Source organism: Strix uralensis, chromosome 3 (assembly GCF_047716275.1).
Source record: "Strix uralensis isolate ZFMK-TIS-50842 chromosome 3, bStrUra1, whole genome shotgun sequence".
Lineage (NCBI taxonomy): Eukaryota > Metazoa > Chordata > Aves > Strigiformes > Strigidae > Strix > Strix uralensis.
Genome location: NC_133974.1, coordinates 90,109,431 through 90,128,857, shown reverse-complemented (window position 1 = coordinate 90,128,857; position 19,427 = coordinate 90,109,431). Strand labels below are relative to the sequence as shown.

The 19,427-nt window shown below is 38.5% G+C and overlaps 1 protein-coding gene across 3 annotated transcripts in view; it reads left to right on the top strand.

Annotated features, from left to right (window-relative positions):
* Positions 1 to 17,906, top strand: part of AHCTF1 (AT-hook containing transcription factor 1) — a 50,347-nt gene extending 32,441 nt beyond the window's left edge. For 2 of the 3 annotated variants that reach the window (XM_074863285.1, XM_074863284.1), the window contains exons 24-36: positions 814 to 961; positions 1,053 to 1,203; positions 1,754 to 1,861; positions 2,370 to 2,565; positions 3,823 to 4,020; positions 5,330 to 5,762; positions 7,608 to 7,710; positions 8,622 to 8,728; positions 9,357 to 9,541; positions 12,608 to 14,435; positions 15,200 to 15,333; positions 15,792 to 15,898; positions 16,510 to 17,906. In XM_074863285.1, the coding sequence (XP_074719386.1) occupies positions 814 to 961; positions 1,053 to 1,203; positions 1,754 to 1,861; positions 2,370 to 2,565; positions 3,823 to 4,020; positions 5,330 to 5,762; positions 7,608 to 7,710; positions 8,622 to 8,728; positions 9,357 to 9,541; positions 12,608 to 14,435; positions 15,200 to 15,333; positions 15,792 to 15,898; positions 16,510 to 16,702 (3,891 nt within the window). In that variant the 3' untranslated portion in view covers positions 16,703 to 17,906. The remainder of the gene's footprint in view (positions 1 to 813; positions 962 to 1,052; positions 1,204 to 1,753; positions 1,862 to 2,369; positions 2,566 to 3,822; positions 4,021 to 5,329; positions 5,763 to 7,607; positions 7,711 to 8,621; positions 8,729 to 9,356; positions 9,542 to 12,607; positions 14,436 to 15,199; positions 15,334 to 15,791; positions 15,899 to 16,509) is intronic. The other variant, XM_074863286.1, reaches the window with a different exon arrangement.
* Positions 17,907 to 19,427: the final 1,521 nt, after the last annotated feature.

Sequence of the window (19,427 nt, the reverse complement as noted above, 5' to 3'; positions counted from 1 at the left end):
TGTCATCTCTCGTATCTTGCACAGAACTTTCTTCTTCTAGCTGAGAGCAGTCTGGATGCCAATCCACAGGTAAAATTTGCATGGTGGTTTTTGTTTGGTTGTTTTTTTTAGTTTTATTTTCTCAAGTTATAGTGTGAGCTCTACAATTCCACAACTTTCATTTTCCCACTTTTTATGATGGTAATTCTTACCTAACTTCTGTTTCTCAAAAGAGCCAGATTAAATGTTGTGCTATGTGAACTTCTCTTATGAATCTGTGATGCGTTTGCTGTTTTCTGGAACCGTAGTTTTTCAGTGAATCAAACTTATAAGGTGGTCTTGGAAGTTTTAGGTCCTACATTTGAAAACTTTCATCCAACCAGAAGGTGTGTGTAGGTAGCTTTTTCTTACTCGTTTTAATATTCACATCATTTTGTCCAATGTAATTTGCAGTTGCCCTTTATATTCAGTTCTCTTGGACCTTGGTGTTTCAGGAAAAGCGAATGAAATCCAGCTATTTTGTAAGCAAGCCGTTTGAAAATTGCAGGTGGTGACAGGTGTATCGGAATAAGGTTCTGCAGAGTGCCAGAATTGTTTTAACGTAAAGTTGTAGGTTCTGTTAGTATTCTAGTCTGCCTTCCACTTTGCTAAAATTACCAGGTAAAATTGGTGTGTGCTGATGGGTAGAACTTGTTGCTGTTCTGTGCAGTGGATGTATTTTACTATATATCTGTAGAGAAAATTTATCCATTGATTAGAAATAGCACAAATAGTTCTGTGCAATGAACTTGTTATAATTAGTTAACTTTTTGCTTTATGCTTTTGATTCAACAGAATGATCCCGATCCTCGCTTGAGAGAGAGAGCAGTTGCCAGAAATTCTATATTAGACCAATACGGCAAGATCCTTCCTAGAGTTCAAAGGAAGCTGGCTGTAGAGAGAGCCAAGCCTTATCACTTGCCTTCATCGGCCTTAAGAGAAGGTAAGTTGGGGGCCGGGGGGAGAATACAATGGGCAACTAACCCTCACTTTGATTACACAAGGCTGATATTTTTTCCCCTCTTGCTTTACAGTTGCAAGACCAAAGCCATTATCAACAGTAACAAAACAAGCTAATGCAGGAAATGTGCATACCAGAGCAACTTTCATCAGTAATGTATTGTCCAAAATTGGAGAAGTATGGGCAGGAAATGATCAGAAAGCCAGTTTCTCACAATATGATAGGTAAACAACCTTTTAACAAAGTTCAGTCTTGAGCTACATGTGTGGGGAGAGAGAGAGAGAGAGAAATCCGTTTGAGTTATGTTAAGTGTTTTGGAAGAAAGGTGCACCTGAGTAAAGCTTTGTTTGGCTTTTTTTGTACATACAGTATATAAGACTTAAGAATCAATTCATCATAAGGAATATTTGGAGAGAGAGAGTTTTTCTGCTGCGATAATCTCATTTATGGCAATATGTATACTTACACTGTGGTAAATGTGTTCACAAGAATTGAAGGTAGCTGAAACTAGAACTAGGATTACCATCAACCTATTGGTGTACTGATTTTGGTAGACTTGTGTGATCAAATAGTACTTTTTTACCAATTGCTGCCCAGTTTCTGCTTTGTTTTTGCCTTTTTTACTTAAAATCAGGCAGAATTATGAAGAGTGGAAAAGAGGCTAGTAGTTGTCAGATCATTTTCTTACAAGTGGTGCAGTCAAATAAACTTGAATTCTGGTATGTTTGAACTTCAGGGGAATGAAAGTCAGTTGCATTTTCCTTTTCATTATAGTCCTAGAGTTACAGAACCATCAGTCGTGCCTCGTCCTCTCCCTGATGCAGAGTTGCGCAGTGCATTTGTTGGGACACCAGTTACAAAATTTTCACAAAAATATTCCAGGTATAGTAGATGTACAGAATGAATATTTCAAAAAGATGTCGCTTCTCATATATATGTTTATGTATATGTGTGTGTCTATGTGTGTGTGTGTGTGTGTGTGTACTTTCTGTGTTTGCAAAAGTGTTCTGTTTGCGTTTAGTTTTGTATCTGTTAAAGAAAAGGTCAACTTCAGGACACAACTCAGTGGAGAATGTGAGTGATCCCAGCATTGAAATGCAGGTGAATTTTCTTCTGACATGAGAATTACGTCCCTTGGGCGACTTGGATTACTCTTGCCTCGGAGACAGTGATTTAGGAAATTAAATATGAAATGTAAAGAAATAATTAAAAAAAAGAATGCCTGCAACTTGTTCATGGGCCTGAGACATCACCCCAACAGTGAGGGTTCACCCGTATTTCTTGTTCATTGAATGTTTTTGTTATGTATCGTCTCAGATTTCTTGAACGCAGCATGATTTTTTTTCATTTATTTATTGATGTTCGTATTTTAAATTGGGTATCTCAACAGATTGCTGGATTTGGTGGTTCGTCCTGCCCCTTCATGTTCTGCAGCACAGGGTGGTAGCTGGCAGTCACCATGCAGAGCTTCTACTTCATTCATGGCATCCAGCCCATTGAAATCAAATATGCATGGTTCCATCTCACAAAAGAATTCTTCAGGAGCATCTGAGATGGATTTACTACAGACTCCTCTTGTGGTTAAGGTTTGTATTTTGAGAACCGACCAAATCAAAAGCCTGTAAACTTTGTTTAAAATGAAACCACCGAAGTATTTAACACAAACACTGCTGGATTCAAATTGTGGCATATTTTCAGTATGCATGTGGTTATTGTATATAGAGTCCTTTTGGAAGCAGGATATTGGGAACAAGTCTTGAAGAGGGAAAGGTTAATTCTGCATTAATTGCAGTATGCACGTTGTCCCATAGCTTTGTGAATTACACTTGTTTTTATTGCATGGAACAAAGTAAGTTAAAATTGGACATTTCAATATACTTAGATCCTTAAAGATGCAATTTGTAGCTTAACCATCTTGTTATTTAAGTGCTCCATAGCTCTGTACAGTTTGACTTGCATACTTACCAGCAAGAATGTATATGCTTCTGTTTCTTAATCCAGTTAAGTGAATGACAACTAAGTGATGTCAGTCTCTGTCAGATTCAGTGATGGCTTTTTGCAGTAATTTTACTTATTAATTGTTTGTGTTAAGCTGTATTTCCATTCACTGCCGTCAAACTCTTCTCTTGTAAGGAAATAATAATGTTTGACCTGTCTTGCTGGTGCTGGTCTTTTTGATTTTGATTACCTGAACAAAGTAGTTGTGATCTCTCTGAATTATAACCTTTTTCTTCTTATTAAATATCATCCCTATCATTAAGCTAGTTTCATTATCCTCCTTTTAAACCCTTTTGGTACTGTAAATTCTTTTTTGAGCTGAGGCAAGAAGACCTGAATGCTTCTAGATGAAGATGCGTGGGTATTTTTACAGCAGTGTCACTTAATCTAGTCTAGCACGTGGATTGATTAATTAGTGAAAAAATAAGCTCTCACTGCTGCTTTGCTGATTGCCATTTCACATGGCAGTGTGTTCAGTCACTGTATCTGGGGTAACATTTGAAGTTGCATGTCTTTTAGAAGAGCAGTGTAGAAATTTCAAAAATTACTGGGAGGGAAGAACATTGCAGACAAGAAGATCCTTGTTTAATCAGGAAATTAATTTGAAAAATAAGGTACTATGTTGGCATTGGGAGGAAAAAAAGCCAAAAGAAACAAAAAGCATGGGGGGTTGTATCATTAAGCTTTTTGTACCTCTGGAAAAAGAGCAGGGCAGAGGCTAAACTTTGTCGTCTCTGCTGGTGCAACCTCAGTTTGTAGTTTAAACTAATGTTCTTGACAGTTGAAGTCTTCCGTTTTGAAAATGTAACAGGTTTTAAATTAAACGTTTTTATTTCTTTTCATAGAGAGCTAAATTTTTAGCCACATCTGCTTCTGGTTTTCCTGGGTTTACTCCTCAGTCTATTCTCAGATCCAGCCTTCGCACCACACCCCTAGCAACTCCCTCTGCATCTCCAGGACGATCAGTTACTCCTCCTCTACGAGCAAAGGAACCTAGAATATCTTTCAGGGAAGAGAACTCAAATGCAAAATGGACTGTTGGGGTAAGCTGGACCATAGTTAATGATTTTTGTAGTTAAAGGCTTTATGGACTGTGATTTGATTTAGAATTTTTTAAGTTTGCCAAAACTCCTTATATTGGGAATTGGAATTGCAAACCAGAATGGCAGATTTGAATTTGGTCAGAAAAAGGTTATGTTAGACCTTCCGTAACGTCACCTGCCTGCAGGAACATATTCAAAATACATGTTGGTGACCATGACAGTTTTACTCAAGCGTTGTTAGGAGCTGTGATTGTTCCAAATCGCTAGTTCAGATTTCCGCTATACCTCTTCAAACGGTGGTATGGCAGGAAGGTAAGGAATACAGATTGGGCCAGTTGTTTGGGTTTGTCAAGCTTTGTGAATTAAATATCTTTGAAAGCAATGGAAGTCATGAGCTGCATTTGCTTTTGGTCTCTCTTTTTGCAAGGCTGGGTTTACTTAAATTATGATAAAAATAGACTCCTGATGAAGCGAGCTGTACTGTTGTCTGTTCTCTAGCCCTAAGGTTGTTGGGTTTGCTTCTTGCCTTGCACCAGGGGTAGCATTCATATAGTTGTGAAATGAAGTCAGTCCGCCCAGAAGTTGCCCCCTTCTACTCCTCCTTTTGTTCTGTCAGTTGGGATTCCCTGACTGAGCTCATCACGCTGTTGCTGAAGGAACATACCAAAATCAGGGGCAGAAAAGGGACATGTGCGAGGATCTACGTGTATGAGCTCTCCGTACACCTACTAACAAATTGTCAGAATCTGTTTTTGTTACACCTCTTATTGCCTGTTATAAAGAGCTACTCAAGTGTAATAAGAGGCTCTCTCTTATGTGAAATTCTTACTAATAGTGCTGTGTGGCCAGATTAATTTACTTGTTCCATGCTGCGGGCATAGTGAATAGTGAAATATTTTAGTAGTGCATACAGGTTGACAAGGCAAGCATAAAAGAAGACAAATCTTGAGTTATGATTTTAGGTGTGCAAAGCTCCCTCTTGAAAACACGGTAGTGAACCCAGTGAACAGTCTTGAGATGACTGTATAAGCAAGCACATGCAAGACTCGCTTCATCTTAATTCTCCAAGGTCGTGGAAACTCAATAAGCAGTCAGAAGCGTGTTTAATTTTTACACTCGGCTTTAAAAGCTAAGGTAGTGCTAGAATGAGAATTAATTTTGTAGCACCTTGCTTAAGTTGGCACTTGTAAAACTTATAAATACTGGTATATATTTGGGTTTGGGGTTTTTTTTCTTGCTTTGACAAAAAGCATATGCATGTTGTTTATTGTGATTTTTTTGTTTGTTTGTTTTGTTTTGTTTTAAAAAGAAGGTAACAGAAGATGATAAAGCACTGTCTGGAGCTTCCTCGGAGCATCATCATGGAGTGGTGGAGGATGCTTGGTCTGAAAATAGAGATAAAGCAACTCTGTTTACTCTGAGCAATCCTGAGGAGGATCGTGCTGAAATGGAAGAGTCTTCAGAAAGCATACCTGGAGATGGTGTGGAGAAAATGGATGTCAGCAAAGAAAATAGCAACTTCTCTGCCGGGTCAGACCAAACTACTTTGGAGTATCATGATGCAAAATCACCTGGTGATTTTGAAGATGATGTCATCTTTATAGCTGTTAAACCAGCTAATTCTTCCACTGAAGAAACTGACGATCTTCAAGAATTGGAGAAGGAAGACGACAGGGCAATGGTTGAAGATAAACCTTTCCAGATGGAACAATCAGATTCATCAGAACTAAGAAAAGAAGCTGGTGTGTTTCATCCTATGATTACCTAAGTTTCTGATTTTTTTCCAAATGTTTTCACAAGGCTAAATTACTGATGAGTGCAACAGTTAACAATGAGTGCTCACAAGTGTCCTAGGCACTTCCTTGTCCTAGGCTTTTAAAATTGCCACTGTTTTGAGTCCTTTTTTGGGTATCCTGGATGTTATGAATGTATATCACTTTTGACTGGCATTTCTTGTGTGTAATTGCAGCTGAGAGACAGCAGTGACTTGTGGGAGTTTTGAGCGGGATACGAGTGGAAAACTGAGGCTTCTAGTTATGTTTTAGGGGTACTTCTGTAAGCTGCAGGTTTTTCACAGCAGGTTTAGTGTATGGTGTGCTTTGACTAGATAGACTTTTTTCTTTTTTTTTTTAACCACTTCGCTAGTGCTCAGTTTAAGTGTTTTTTCTGGAAGTGAGTCTGCTTTGTGTATGTGCTTCTCCTCACAGCTATGCTTGCTCGTTTTGCTCGCTCAACAGCTTATGCAGCCTTTTCCAAACCTGTTTCAGTCGTTTTTCAGTAATTCAGCTCAACTCAACTCATTCAAGCCAGTCCAGCTGCTGAGGATGTGTTCATATGAGCAGGTCTGCTGTCAGGTTAGAAGAGATGTAGCTCACTAGCTGGTGAGCAGTAAGTGAAGAGCTGGGAATTAAAGTAGTGCAGGAACAGGGAGAAGATGTGCAAACAGCTACAGTCAGTATTTGATAAACAGAGCTCAGTCTGTTCAACTCTTTATAAAAAATGTTTGCTGTTCCTGGGACATGTATGCAGGTGTCAGAATTCTGCGTCTGAGGTCTTGAAACTGTAGCTGTGAGTGTGTACTCTGGTATCGGTGCATCATATGCAGCCTGATTCAGTCCTAAGTCTGAGATGATTCTGGAGGATCCTGGAGAGTGATTGTTGCTGCTCAAGTTCCTCAGCTCCTTTTCTTTTTAAATAACAGGAGTGCCCAGATATGGACTCTGTGAACATGGGTAAAAGGGGGTCTCCAGATCTAAGTGTTTCTAGTAAGATAGGTCAAAACATTTACCTGTCCTATTTTAGCTGTCTTGTATTTGGACAAGAAAGCAAAGATATTTTTCATGAAAAATAATTACAAGGTACTAATTGTTAAAGAGTAACCTTTATAAAGAAATTTCGGCATTGCTGAGCTGTGGTACAGATGGTTCTGTACAGTTTCAGTGCTCTGGAAGCATTAGAGGGCAGTCAGTACAGCTCTTGTTTGGTCTGAGCTAGCAAAATTATCCCAGGCCTGCATACTGTCTGCAAAGGGAATTGCTGGATCTGGAGGCAGCAGACAGTAGAAACAAAGAAGAAAAGGAGGATGTTTCTAAAATTGAACCTGTTGAGATAAAAACAGGTTAGCAAGCAGTTGGGTTTCAACCCCACCAATCAATCACTAGAGAAAAGGACAAGAAAAGACCTTAGATGTATTCTTGTAGAAGAGGGGAAAGGGAGTCAAGAAAGGAAAGCAGCATTGCTTGGGATGACATAAATATCCAAAGAGAAATAAAAAAAGTTACTCCTCAATTTTAAGGAGGCAGCATGTTTTCTGAAGTTTTCATGTATTAGGTCAGTAACATCAAGTTTAGTTTGTACACAAAATATCAACGGTCTTTTTTTTTTCTTGATGGAAATTATGTGCCAGACTTCTTGTTTTACTGGAAAGAAGAGTTCAGACCTGTGCATTAGAAGTCTTGGTAGCATTATTTTGTTAGAACAGTATCCTAGGTGAAATGCATAAAGGCTGACTGTAAAATCATATGAGCATTTTAAAAGAAATGATGTTAAGTGCAATAGGGAAGTCATTCCTCTGTCTATTTTTGTAGGATTTGTGGGAGAGTCAAATACTGAATGGCTTAACCTTCCTGAGGATGATAAGTCGGTGTTTAAAGCTGCTGAGGCTGCTACTTTTGGGACTGCAAGTGAAGGGTAAGTTTATAAAATAGATAGATCTTTGGGTTCACATAGCATGTAACTGCTGGCATTCCTGTGTTTGAAAAGTATGACTTTGATCTGGTATTGGTTCTTCCCTGTGTTCTTAAATATAACAGCTTTTCTATTCCTTTCTGTCTGTGAACGGAACTAATTTGGCATGAATATAAGTCAAATTGACTAGCTGTCAAGTTGAGCCTTTTTTCTCAAATCATTGCAGACCCCAGAGTGTGGTGATAAAGACTTCATTCAGCTGGCTATACAAACCTTTTTACAGTTTGAGAGTTACTAAGCAGATACTGTGAACACAAGCCCTGCTTCTGTGTGAAAATTGTCGCTAAAAATTACACCTGAGATTCCTGTAACTTTAGCGGGTTTATTTTGGGGCTTGAACACTTTCTGGCAGTATTTTATACACATAATTTCTGTTTTCTGTGTGTGCTCAATTAACACCTATTTGCTTATGGAAAGGGAAGCAGTTTTCTTACCAGGTGCTTTAAAAGCTGCAGCCGCTTAGTGATAAAGACAGAACGTTAGCAATGAAATAACCCTTAATTTCAAGTGGTACCTTACACTGGCACAAACTTCTGTTCAGTTTGTTCTAAAACTCCAATATAGCAGTTGCACTCTTTTCTACAGAAGACAAGTAATGTATTATTCTTTAATACAGATCTGTTGTTATGTTATTATCTAGTGTTAGATAGCTGGGAAGAATGTTAAGTGCTTGATTTGTTGCATAAAATAAGTCATGAATTCAATGAAGCTCTGTTGGTAAAGGAATTTCTAATCCTTTTTGATTTTTTTCTGTTTTGAAACTTGGAGAATTTACAGTGAGAAAGTAATTTGTAAAGCTCTTCAGTGTTTGTTTTGAAGCTTTATGATTAATTTCTCTCTTTCTGTTCGTGAAGTGAAACAAACCACCAGGAGTCCAAAATGTCCTCTCCATCAGAAGAAAACACCATACCAGTTGCAACAAATCCACAGCTTTCTGAACCACCGGAGGCAGACAGTGAATGTATGTACAGTATGTTGGAGATGTTATGTGAGTTAAGGTAGCTGAACTCCTGAAGTAAAATGTGTAGTTTGCCATAGCACTACAGGTGTCTCAGATTGAAGCAGTAGTAGCATGTTACTGCTGACTTGCGTTGAACTGCAGGGAGAATACCCTCTTCAAAGAAAGCCTGTGTAGAAAATGCGTAGTGAATGTTCCTGTTCTTGATAAAGATAATGAGAAAACTGGTAGAATTTAAAATATTAGGAGAGATCAGTATTTATTTTAATGTTATACACCACTACTAATTCCCTTGAGTTACTGTTTTAAAAGATGATGCATCCTCAGTATTCAGGCTGTGAAGAATAACTAGCTATCAGTGTGCCTCTCCAGCCACCTCTGTTCTTCTTCTCTGTGGACTTGCCAGTTGATTTTCCCCTTCCTCTTTTTTTTAAAAAAAATATTTTTTAATTGTGGGACTGCCTCCTTTACCAGATAACTCATTCTGGCTTCTGTTTTTTGGAGAAAGACCAATATATGTGGCAGGATGGAGAACTGTATTCTTGGCTCCTGCTCCCTCTGTTAGTTCCTGTTGTGTAAACCTGTGTCATTTATATAGCAGTTAAGTTAAAATTATATAAATCTCTTCCAGCTGTGATAAGTATCCTTGACAGTGAGGATGTGGTCAGTACTCATTCAGAAAATCACCTTGAGGGGAAGCATGTGGATTTACCTAAAGAACATAACCTAGAAGCAGCTGAAGTTGAAGAAAATGTTCCTTTTCTGCAGGAAGAAATAACTGTTTCTAACAATCTTCCTAAAACTGAGGAAATTAATGTAAGTAAACTATTTCCCCATTTTCTACAAAATAGAAAACACTTTGCAAATTCAGGACAGTCCTGTCTTACCGACAGTTAAAAGGCACACAAAACTGCCTTGGTTTTCTTAGCTGGTTAACACAAGTTAAAACCTCATTACGTAAGGGCAGATACATTTTTCTTCTATGCATTTGCTGTACCTAGAGCATGGAATAAAACCTGTCAAGACTTGGGCCTTTGAGAGCTGTAGTAGTACAAAAAAATGCCTAAACTATTTTTCAAAACAACCATGTGTTCATTTGGCTTACTAGAACTTAAACATTTTGTTATTTGACTTAAAAAATTCAAAAGTTCTCATGTTAAAGACAATAAGAAAAGTTGTGAAGTGCAGCTTTCTGATACTGGAGGCCATTTACCACATGACAAAATGATGTGGGAACCAAACTCATTTTCAGAATGATTTAGGTGCTTAGATCCTGTACTATTTGTTTGTTATTAACATAAACAGAATTCCCAGTAATGAGTTATTTCAGTGTCAACATATTTCCAGCTACCTAAAACTCCTTTTTTTTTTTTCTGTAAAAATACGTTTTTTTAACATCTAAACTTTGTAAAATACAAATTTGTAAAGGTTGTTCACATGGACATTAGAACTAGAGATTCTCCAGTTGTCCCAGGTTTTTCCCTGTTGTTCTTACTTCTACTGGGGCTGATGAGTTATTGGGATTCATTGTGGAACCTCTCTTAAGTACCAATTTCCTGTAAGATTATACTCACAGGAATTAATAACAGTTAGAGTGAAATACAACCTGAAAGGTAGGCCTACCCCAAATAGATTGATCTTAAGTAACAGAAATTTTGGATGAAGTTAAATAGGCAGTCACTAATTTAGCTCATCAGGATTTAGGACAATGCTGTAGAAAAGAGAATTATAGATTTGGGAATACATAATCACTTATGGGATTAAAATTTGTAATGGGAAGAAAGGAGCAGGTACATGAGGTGGTGCAAAGCTTCTGCAGTCGTTCAAGTAGCAGTACAGTGATGGTTATTCTGCTTTTGTTACAACTGGTTCTTACTGATTTATATGTAAACATCTCATTTTGGCTTGTCTGCCTTCACCGAGTTTAGGACAAACTACTTACTGCTTTCTTGTTCGTAGATTTCTAAGCATAAAAGGGAAGTTTATGCAGACTAGTATTTCTTGAGTTTAGTTATGAAGCACAGGATGTTGCTATAATATGATGCTTTATCAACTTTTGACAAAGCAGGAGACTTGACAAACCTGATCTACAACAGGGTGACCTGCTTATTGGATGAGGGAAAGGCTGTGGATGTTGTTTACCGTGACTTTAGTCAAGGTAATGATGATGATCTGGACAAGGGGATCGAGTCCACCCTCAGTAAGTTTGCAGAAGACACCAAGCTGGGTGGGAGTGTTGATCTGCTTGAGGGTAGGGAGGCTCTGCAGAGAGATCTGGACAGACTGGAGCGATGGGCTAAGGCCAACTGCATGAGTTTCTATAAGGCCAAATGCCGGGTGCTGCACTTAGGCCACAACAACCCCCAGCAGCGCTACAGGCTTGGGGAGGAGTGGCTGGAGAGCTGCCAGTCAGAGAGGGACCTGGGGGTGTTGATTGACAGCCGGCTGAACATGAGCCAGCAGTGTGCCCAGGTGGCCAAGAAGGCCAATGGCATCCTGGCTTGTATCAGAAATAGCGTGGCCAGCAGGGACAGGGAAGTGATCTCACCCCTGTACTCGGCACTGGTGAGGCCGCACCTCGATGACTGTGTTCAGTTTTGGGCCCCTCACTACAAAAAGGACATTGAATTACTCGAGCGTGTCCAGAGAAGGGCAACGAAGCTGGTGAAGGGTCTGGAGCACATGTCGTACGAGGAGCGGCTGAGGGAACTGGGGTTGTTTAGTCTGGAGAAGAGGAGGCTGAGGGGAGACCTCATCGCCCTCTACGACTACCTGAAAGGAGGTTGCAGAGAGCTGGGGATGAGTCTCTTTAACCAAGTAACAAGCGATAGGACAAGAGGTAATGGCCTCAAGTTGCATCAGGGAAGGTTTAGACTGGATATTAGGAAGCATTTCTTTACAGAACGGGTTGTTAGGCGTTGGAATGGGCTGCCCAGGGCAGTGGTGGAGTCCCCATCCCTGGAGGTGTTTAAGAGTAGGGTTGACATAGCGCTGAGGGATATGGTGTTGGGAATGGTCAGTGTTAGGTTAATGGTTGGACTAGATGATCTTCAAGGTCTTTTCCAACCTAGATGATTCTGTGATTCTGTAAAAAAAGCAGATTCTATGTAGACTCGTGTTGAGTGCCTTCTTTCCTCTGCAATCATTGGCTAGCACTACAACTTAGAGGGTTGGGTAAAGGTCCTTACACATTGATTAAATTATCCTGACCATCTGAGTCACTTGAGATATGTAACAGATACTACTTTTGTTCTCCACATGAAAGCCTGAGTATCTCATGTGGATCTCAAAGGAAAGAATAATGGCTCAGTACAGAGAATTACAAATCATGAGATGGAGGTATTTAGGATGTTATGTGTTGTTTCATGCCATCCAAGTGATTCCTTAAAGTGTGGTGTTGAGATGTCGGATGTGATACCTGGCCAGTTTGACTAAGTGTTGCAGTCACAACTATCACGACTGAAACTTTAAACTTGGGGGACATAATTGTATTTTGCCCTGTTCGATGCAGGGTCGGTCACTCTGTGTGCGTTTGTAGTCAGTCCAGAAAGTACTGCAATGTGATGATTACTGCCAGTTGTGTATACAGCTTGTATTGTAAAACTGCTTGCTTTGTTCATGGGTGGTGGCAAATCATTAGTCAGGAGCAGAGTATCAGAAATGGAGTATGTGATTGCATAGACAGGATACTCTGTTCTCTGCTCCTTTAAACATATAAACTGTGATCTGTAGTAGAGAGTACATAGTATGTTTCTCACTTTACATTTGGTGGTGACCTGAAAGGGAAAGCAGCATTTCACTGTCCTCAGTTTCACCTAGCTCAGCTTGAAGTTAGTCTGTTTGGTAATGAATAATGCACTAACAGACATTTTTTAACTTTAGGTTATTGAAGATAGTGCAGTTAAGGCACAAACCTCAGAAGAAGCAACTGAAATGTCACCGTATAGTGAACTACATCCATCAGGCAGTCTTCAATACAGCTACGAGGCTCTAGAGCAACAGTTTGCATGTGATTTGCCTGATAATAAAGACGGCGAATGTGATGCAGCTGAGGGAGATGGAGAGCTTTTTATACCTCAAAGTAATTTTACTTTAGTCTTGGAAGGAGAAGAAGGAGAAGCAGAGATGGGAGACCCTACATTAGTAGATACTTCTAAACCGGCTGGCACAACAACAGAGGAAAAACCTGTGAACAGTTTAGGAAATACTGAAAATCAAGAGCATGTTACAAACTCGGTGTCCACTGTAACTAGTGATCAGGAATCTCAAAATATTGCGGAGTCTCTCCCCTATGTGCCTGAACCCATTAAGGTAGCTATTGCTGAGAACTTACTGGATGTAATCAAAGACACAAGAAGTAAAGAATTTACATCTGAAGTTGTAGAACAATCTATTACTGAAACCATAGGTAAAAAGGTCACTAGATTCCAGAAGGCAAAAGCTCCCTTAACAACTGTGCCAGAAGGAGTGGAAGATGAAACCAGCGTACACCAAGTCATCACTCCTAGAACACGTGCAAGGGGACAACTGAGTAGAAGTCTAAGTATTCCATCGGCAGGCACTCAGCAACTGCTGCAGACAGAAAAACCAGTTCTGTTTGGACTGTCTCCTAGGAGAAGTACCAGGCGAGCAAAAGAAGTGTCTGAGGCTTCTGGTCTTCAAACAGAAGGAAGTACTCAAGATGAGCAAATACCTGTGATGCCTGTTACTCCTAGGAGAGGTAGGAAACCGAAACTGACTCATTTAGAAAAAGTAGAAAGCAGCCATTCTGATGGACAAACATTGTCTGTCAGTACACAGTCCATAGCCGTTACTCCAAGAAGAGGATTAAGGAGAGCAAAGGAAGCTGCACTGGAACTCTTGGAAGAGACTAATGAGGAAACTTCTCGTGCTGAAGGTAGCATTATTGCTTCTGCTACTTCCAAAAGGACTAGAGGAAGAAAACGTTCAGCAGGAGATCAAGAAACTGGCCTGAGTGCCACCGGTCAGAAGATTAAAACGGCAGTCAGTCCCAGCAGAAGCGCAAGAAAAATGAAACATATTAATTTACAATTTACTGAAAATATTGTCAAGGATCAAGAGGGGCAGCCCAGTGACCAACTCCTCTTACCTGTGCCAACTAAAAGAGGGAGAAGAAGAAAGATGAGTTCATCAGAAGCTTCAGAAAATTCTGACCTTGATCTGTCTAGATCATTGCTTCCTCGAACAGAATTTAAACTTCCTGTCACTCCTAGAAGAAGTGCTAGGAAGGGGGCACAAAATCTCTTGGCAAACACAGAATCTATCTCTACTCAGGAAGACACATGTTCAGGTGGGAAAGTAGAAATCCTTGATACTCCTAGGAGAAGAACAAGAAGAATTCCACCTGCTAAACCAGAAAAAAACACTCATGAGCAAACACCTGCACAGCCAAATGAGGAATCGACCACACCCAGGACTACAGTAAGGAAAGGCCGTCGGGGCAGAAAGAGGCGATCAATAGTGGAGGAAGGCATAGGGGAGGAGGCCTTCCCCCAAGGACCTGATGGCAGCCCTTTGCTGCTTGAAGACATAAACCCATCAGGGCGTGATCAAACATCAAGAACTTTAACAGATCGTATTACAAGAACCAGATCCGGCAAAACTGCCATGCATGAGAAACTGTCTGTTGAGGAAAATGAATCCTTCCTTTTCTCTCCTCCTCTCACAAAGCTGAAAAAGAAATGTAAAGGTAGGTGCACTGTGTTTACATAAAAATAGGGCATATTGCTGTTTTGTAAACCACTGACTGTGAGGGTGGCTTAAAGTATTGTAAAGAATGTAACCATGCAAAATAAAAAGTTTGAAAGAGGCAATTCATCTTTTTTTTGAACTCTACGTGACTATGTGGCTAGTTGTGGTGGAAACAGATGAGGAGGCTTATCTGAGTAGAATGAAATGAAATTTAAGCTGAATTCTTGTTAGGAGCTTATTTTCTATCAGTTTTGAAAACTGAAGGGTATCTGTTCATATGATTGCTATCCCTTCCCTCCAATAGAGAAATAAAGGAGACATGCTTCCAAATTCTGTTCAGTTTTTAACCTAAAATGAGCTACAAGCTATACAGCATTTTAATTATGTGATTGTTGTTAGTGGGCATATACTTTGTTAGGGAAGTTACTGTGCATAGGGTCCTTTTTATTACCGTATGTGATAAAAAAAATAATTTTGAGATGTGTAAGGGCAGTCGATGATTCTTGAGCATTATATCTTTGGTTATGTAAGTGCAGGTAAAATCATTACACTGGCTTATTTTTGTTTCACAATTTACTTTAAAAAAAAATGAATCCCAGGAGGCAGTTAATAGGGGGGAAAACTACCTCTACACTGAGTGTTTATAAACCTAATTGGACCTTTTATTTCAGGAAGCTATTGTGCTCTTGATTATCAGCTGTAATTTAACGTCACTGTCCTTTATAATGTTAATTGCATGTTAACAATGCATTGTCATTTTAGCTGGGAAAGCAGACCATCCTGTGCAGCTTAAGGATTTAGACCCGGACTTGTCTTCTCAGTTTGTCTTTTCACCCCCTCTTTTGAGGTCAAGGAGAAAAAATGTATCTAGCATTTCCCGAATTGTGAAAGAACCGGTAAGTAAAAGCTCTAGTTGTCTCACGTTCCCGATTTGTGCTCTGTACCACTTTTTCAAATCATACTTTGCAATGCCTTGCCTTTTTCCTTGAAAGTATATCTAAAAAGAGAGCTTTAAATTAATCATCTAAGCAATTTTTTTTCCTTCATGAAAACTAGCTACAAAAATCAATTCTGAATCTATGTAAGTCAAGAATTAGTAAGTAATGCTTTGCCTTTAACAAAAAGCGCAGTGGCTTTCTTTAAACTTACTTAGTGTGTTACCTGTTAATTTCAGAATCTGAGCTTTCAGGATGGTACAATAATTTGAGATGGAAGGTTTGTTTTTGCAGAGAGAAACTGTAATGATTTTGGAAATAACTTTGGCATGACTTCTTCATGAAAGAAACATTCATTTGTATTCTGTAGAAGTGTAAGAACTCGTGCATGAGTAACATATTTGTTGCCTTAACACTAGGAGCTTCCAACTAAAGAGGAAGAGGATACCAAATCCATAGAGTCTGTGGGAAAGCAAAAATTGAAGAGGGGTAGAACTGCAAAACCAAAAATGAAGAAAGCAAGCAAGTATGACATTCGTTTTGAACAATTATTTGCATTCCTACATTGTGGTGGCCATGTAACTTCCTCACTTGGCTGTGCAGTTCTGTTCTGACTTTATAGCCCGTCCAGCTTGCTGCTGTACTAGGCACCTCTTTCTCCAGTTAACATTTTACTTTTCTAATGGAAACAGAAGAGGGAGCAATAGAAAAGGGCAGGTGGACACTACTTTTTTGCAATGATGGCATGCTCTTACACGGTCTTATGCTACCTTAAGAAACCACACTCTTGTGGTCTTTAGTTCCCCATACAAGGCAGGAGGGGGTTGGACAAGAGAACTTGTTTCTGGACATGTTTTCTGGTTCCTTGGGGAAAACTGAGGACATTTGCCTCTTAAAAGCTGGAGTGGGGGGTTCTAAAAGCTCAAATGAACAGTGACTGAGAATGCTTGGGATGGTTTGGTAAGGAATGAAAGCAAAAGGAAGCTTATTTATGTACCTTTTCTGTCTTGATCCTATCTACAAAGAAGCCCATAAATAATTAATTGGCATTGATTTTGTAATTCCATGGGGTGTTTTTCCTCTACTAAATACTGTTAGTAATAAAATCATCAATTGGATACTTCTCTCTCCTTTCAGAACCACAAGAAAAGAAGGTTCTTGGTCACCTCCACCAGTGGAAATAAAATTCATCTCTCCTTTTGGAAGTCCAGTGGATGGAACAAAAAGCAAACAGAAAGAAACCACAGACGCGGCAGAGAAGACTCTACGAAAGAACAAAAAAAGACTGTCTAATTTTCCAAAGCCAGTTGTGCGCCGGAAGATTCTGTAACTGTTTTTTAAGTTTATAATGTACACCACTGTTTGTAAAGTCATCAAAATTGTGTGGATTAGTAAAAAGAAAAAAAAAATCTAATTTGGAAGAGATAATTTATATAAATTATTGTAAAATTTCATAAACAAATGGTCTTCAATAAGTAACTCCATATGGAGTGTGATTTCCTCAGTCAATGCAGTTTTCTATTTTATATTAAGACTTCATACATTTATATAATATGTAAATACAGCTTATTTTAGGAATGTTAAATAAAAATGTATGCTTCACAAGATGCTTACTGTCTGATAACTTTTTGAGGGAATAGTGGGTTCAATGGCCTGTATTGTTCAGAAATTTTAATGTTGGTTTGCAGAGTTGCTGACCCTCAAAAGTGAGGCCAAAAGCTTTTTTTAAGCTTTTTAAAAGTTTGTTTAGAATTCCTATAACAAGTAAACATTTAAAACATACTAGTTTAAATTTTATAAGTTATGTTTGATCTTCTGGCATAGATAATTGGGCTCTCAATGCAAACTGGCAATTCCTTACATTCACGGTTAAGTTGTACTGTATTGAAGTCAGAATGTAAACAGTTGTATTTTAAGCTGTGCAATATTTTGTATTTGTCTTAAATTTTGGGAAAGCTGCTCTTTAGTTCATAAAACTAGATCACATCTCAGATGTTTCACTATTTTTTACAATTTTTGTCAGCAAAAAATTAATTGTATAGAGGGTGTGATGCTTACAACAGCATATCAAATTTAAAGGGATATTACCCACATAACTTTGGAATTTGAGCCAAAATTATTTTCATAAGGTTAACAGGAATGCTACTATAATTGAAAGAATTACTGTCTGTAAACATATTTTGCAATATCTGAAGCCTGCATATCACAGCACTGAATGAAAACCTGATGGTAAAACTAACATAATAGTCTGAAAAAGGTACCAAAATGTACAGAAATCTTAGTTACAAACCATATTTTTGAATAATGTCATTAATAATCTTGGGTTATGGAGTAAATGTCCCTATAAAGCTTCAATTTATAAAAATAAATTCAAAAAACTATTCTTTTAAAGGCAGACATGGAAGTACTATTTTGATGTGCAGTCTTTTAGACAATGGATTATTTTTATGTATGTTAATTTATATATGGATGCAACTTTTGAAGACTACAGAATCGTTAAATCTGACATTAAACTTTTCAATTAGTAAAAACTACTACAGTTACTCTAAGAAATAATTTATTGGTTAACTAATACCTTGTACATAGTAGATGAATGTATTAATAACAGACTAAGCTTGTAAAAGAAGTTTCTTCTGGAGCTATGATTTTTCTATCTCAGAACAGATCATTCTAGAGAAGCAGTTGCATGCACTTTGATATTTTTCTCCTTGGGAGTATTCATGTCTGAATGAACGCTTAAATGCCAAATGCTGACAGTGTGAAAGTGGCAGTTTGAGTGAGACCTTTCAGTCAGGTTAGTAATTATTTACTCTGAATATTTGTACTTGAACTACAATATAAATATGGTCAAAGAGGAAAGGAGGGGGAATTCTAGCAATATTTTTTTTAAATTCACATTGTACAGAAATGCAGTGAATAGCTCAGAAATTGGGGTAGAAGATTGAACTTTCAAAACTGGAACAGAAAACACGTCAGATCTGAACATAGGTTTTGCATAGCGTACAAGAGTATAAAATGCTATGATTCCTGATCAAAGAGAATTGTCTGATGAAATGCCAGTGAAGATTGCTTAATAGGGTTTTAACATGTTTCTGTTGTTTTTATTTACAGTATATTTTTTGTATGAAAATCAATTGGAACAAATGAAAACATACTACTACCTAGTTTTATTAATAATTTGTGGTAATTTTTTAGCCTCTATTTTATAACCAGCTCAGCTGAATTATCGTCATTTAGCAGTGCTTTGGAGGAAAAAATAGCAATAGTAATAACAAGAAAATTGGCATGAGATTCAAAACAAAGGTTTGTAATGGTCTAGTAATTTTTTACTTTAAAGGAGTTTTAATTGAATTAAATGTTAAATTGTTTTCCTCCATTTTTTTTCAGTTAGTTAGATTCAGTGCACAGTTCTTGGTTGCTGACCATATTCCTGAGGGGGCAGTTTGAAAAGAATAGCAGTATAAGCATAACATGTAACAAGGAATGGGATTTCAGAAAGGTGAAGGACGTAGAAGTAAATGGCAGAAAAACCAAGTGCTAGGAATTTTTATTTAGACTGAGAAAAGGAAAAGCAACTAGCTAACAGAATCAAGATGGCAACTCAAGGATGGGTGTATAACAAAGTGGAGAAAATAGATTTTACTTGGGCGGTTTTTGTGTAGGCTTGCTACAAGTATGTGAAGGATACAGTGGAAAAGATTAGTGCAGGGACAGTGCTTAACAGTGAGGATGAATTGGGAAGGGGACTGCCTTTTCAAAGATTAAAATGTCTTGGGGTTGAGTGGCTGAGCAGGCTAGGAGTCTCAACAGAGAACTGCAGGTGTTTGCACGTGTATCTGAGGAGGATAATATTCATAGTGCCAGAGGAGGGCAGGAGGGGCCTGTGAAAGAAATGGGGTGATGCATCATTGTGGTGGATGAATGCAGAAGACTGTGGGGGCATAGAGCAGCAATTGTGAGCAAATGAGAATTTCCAAGGAGCTAAAGAGAGCAACTCTGAAGTTTAATTGCTTGAGGGGGGTGTGGTTTTCTCCCCCTAAAGAAAAGCTAGAATT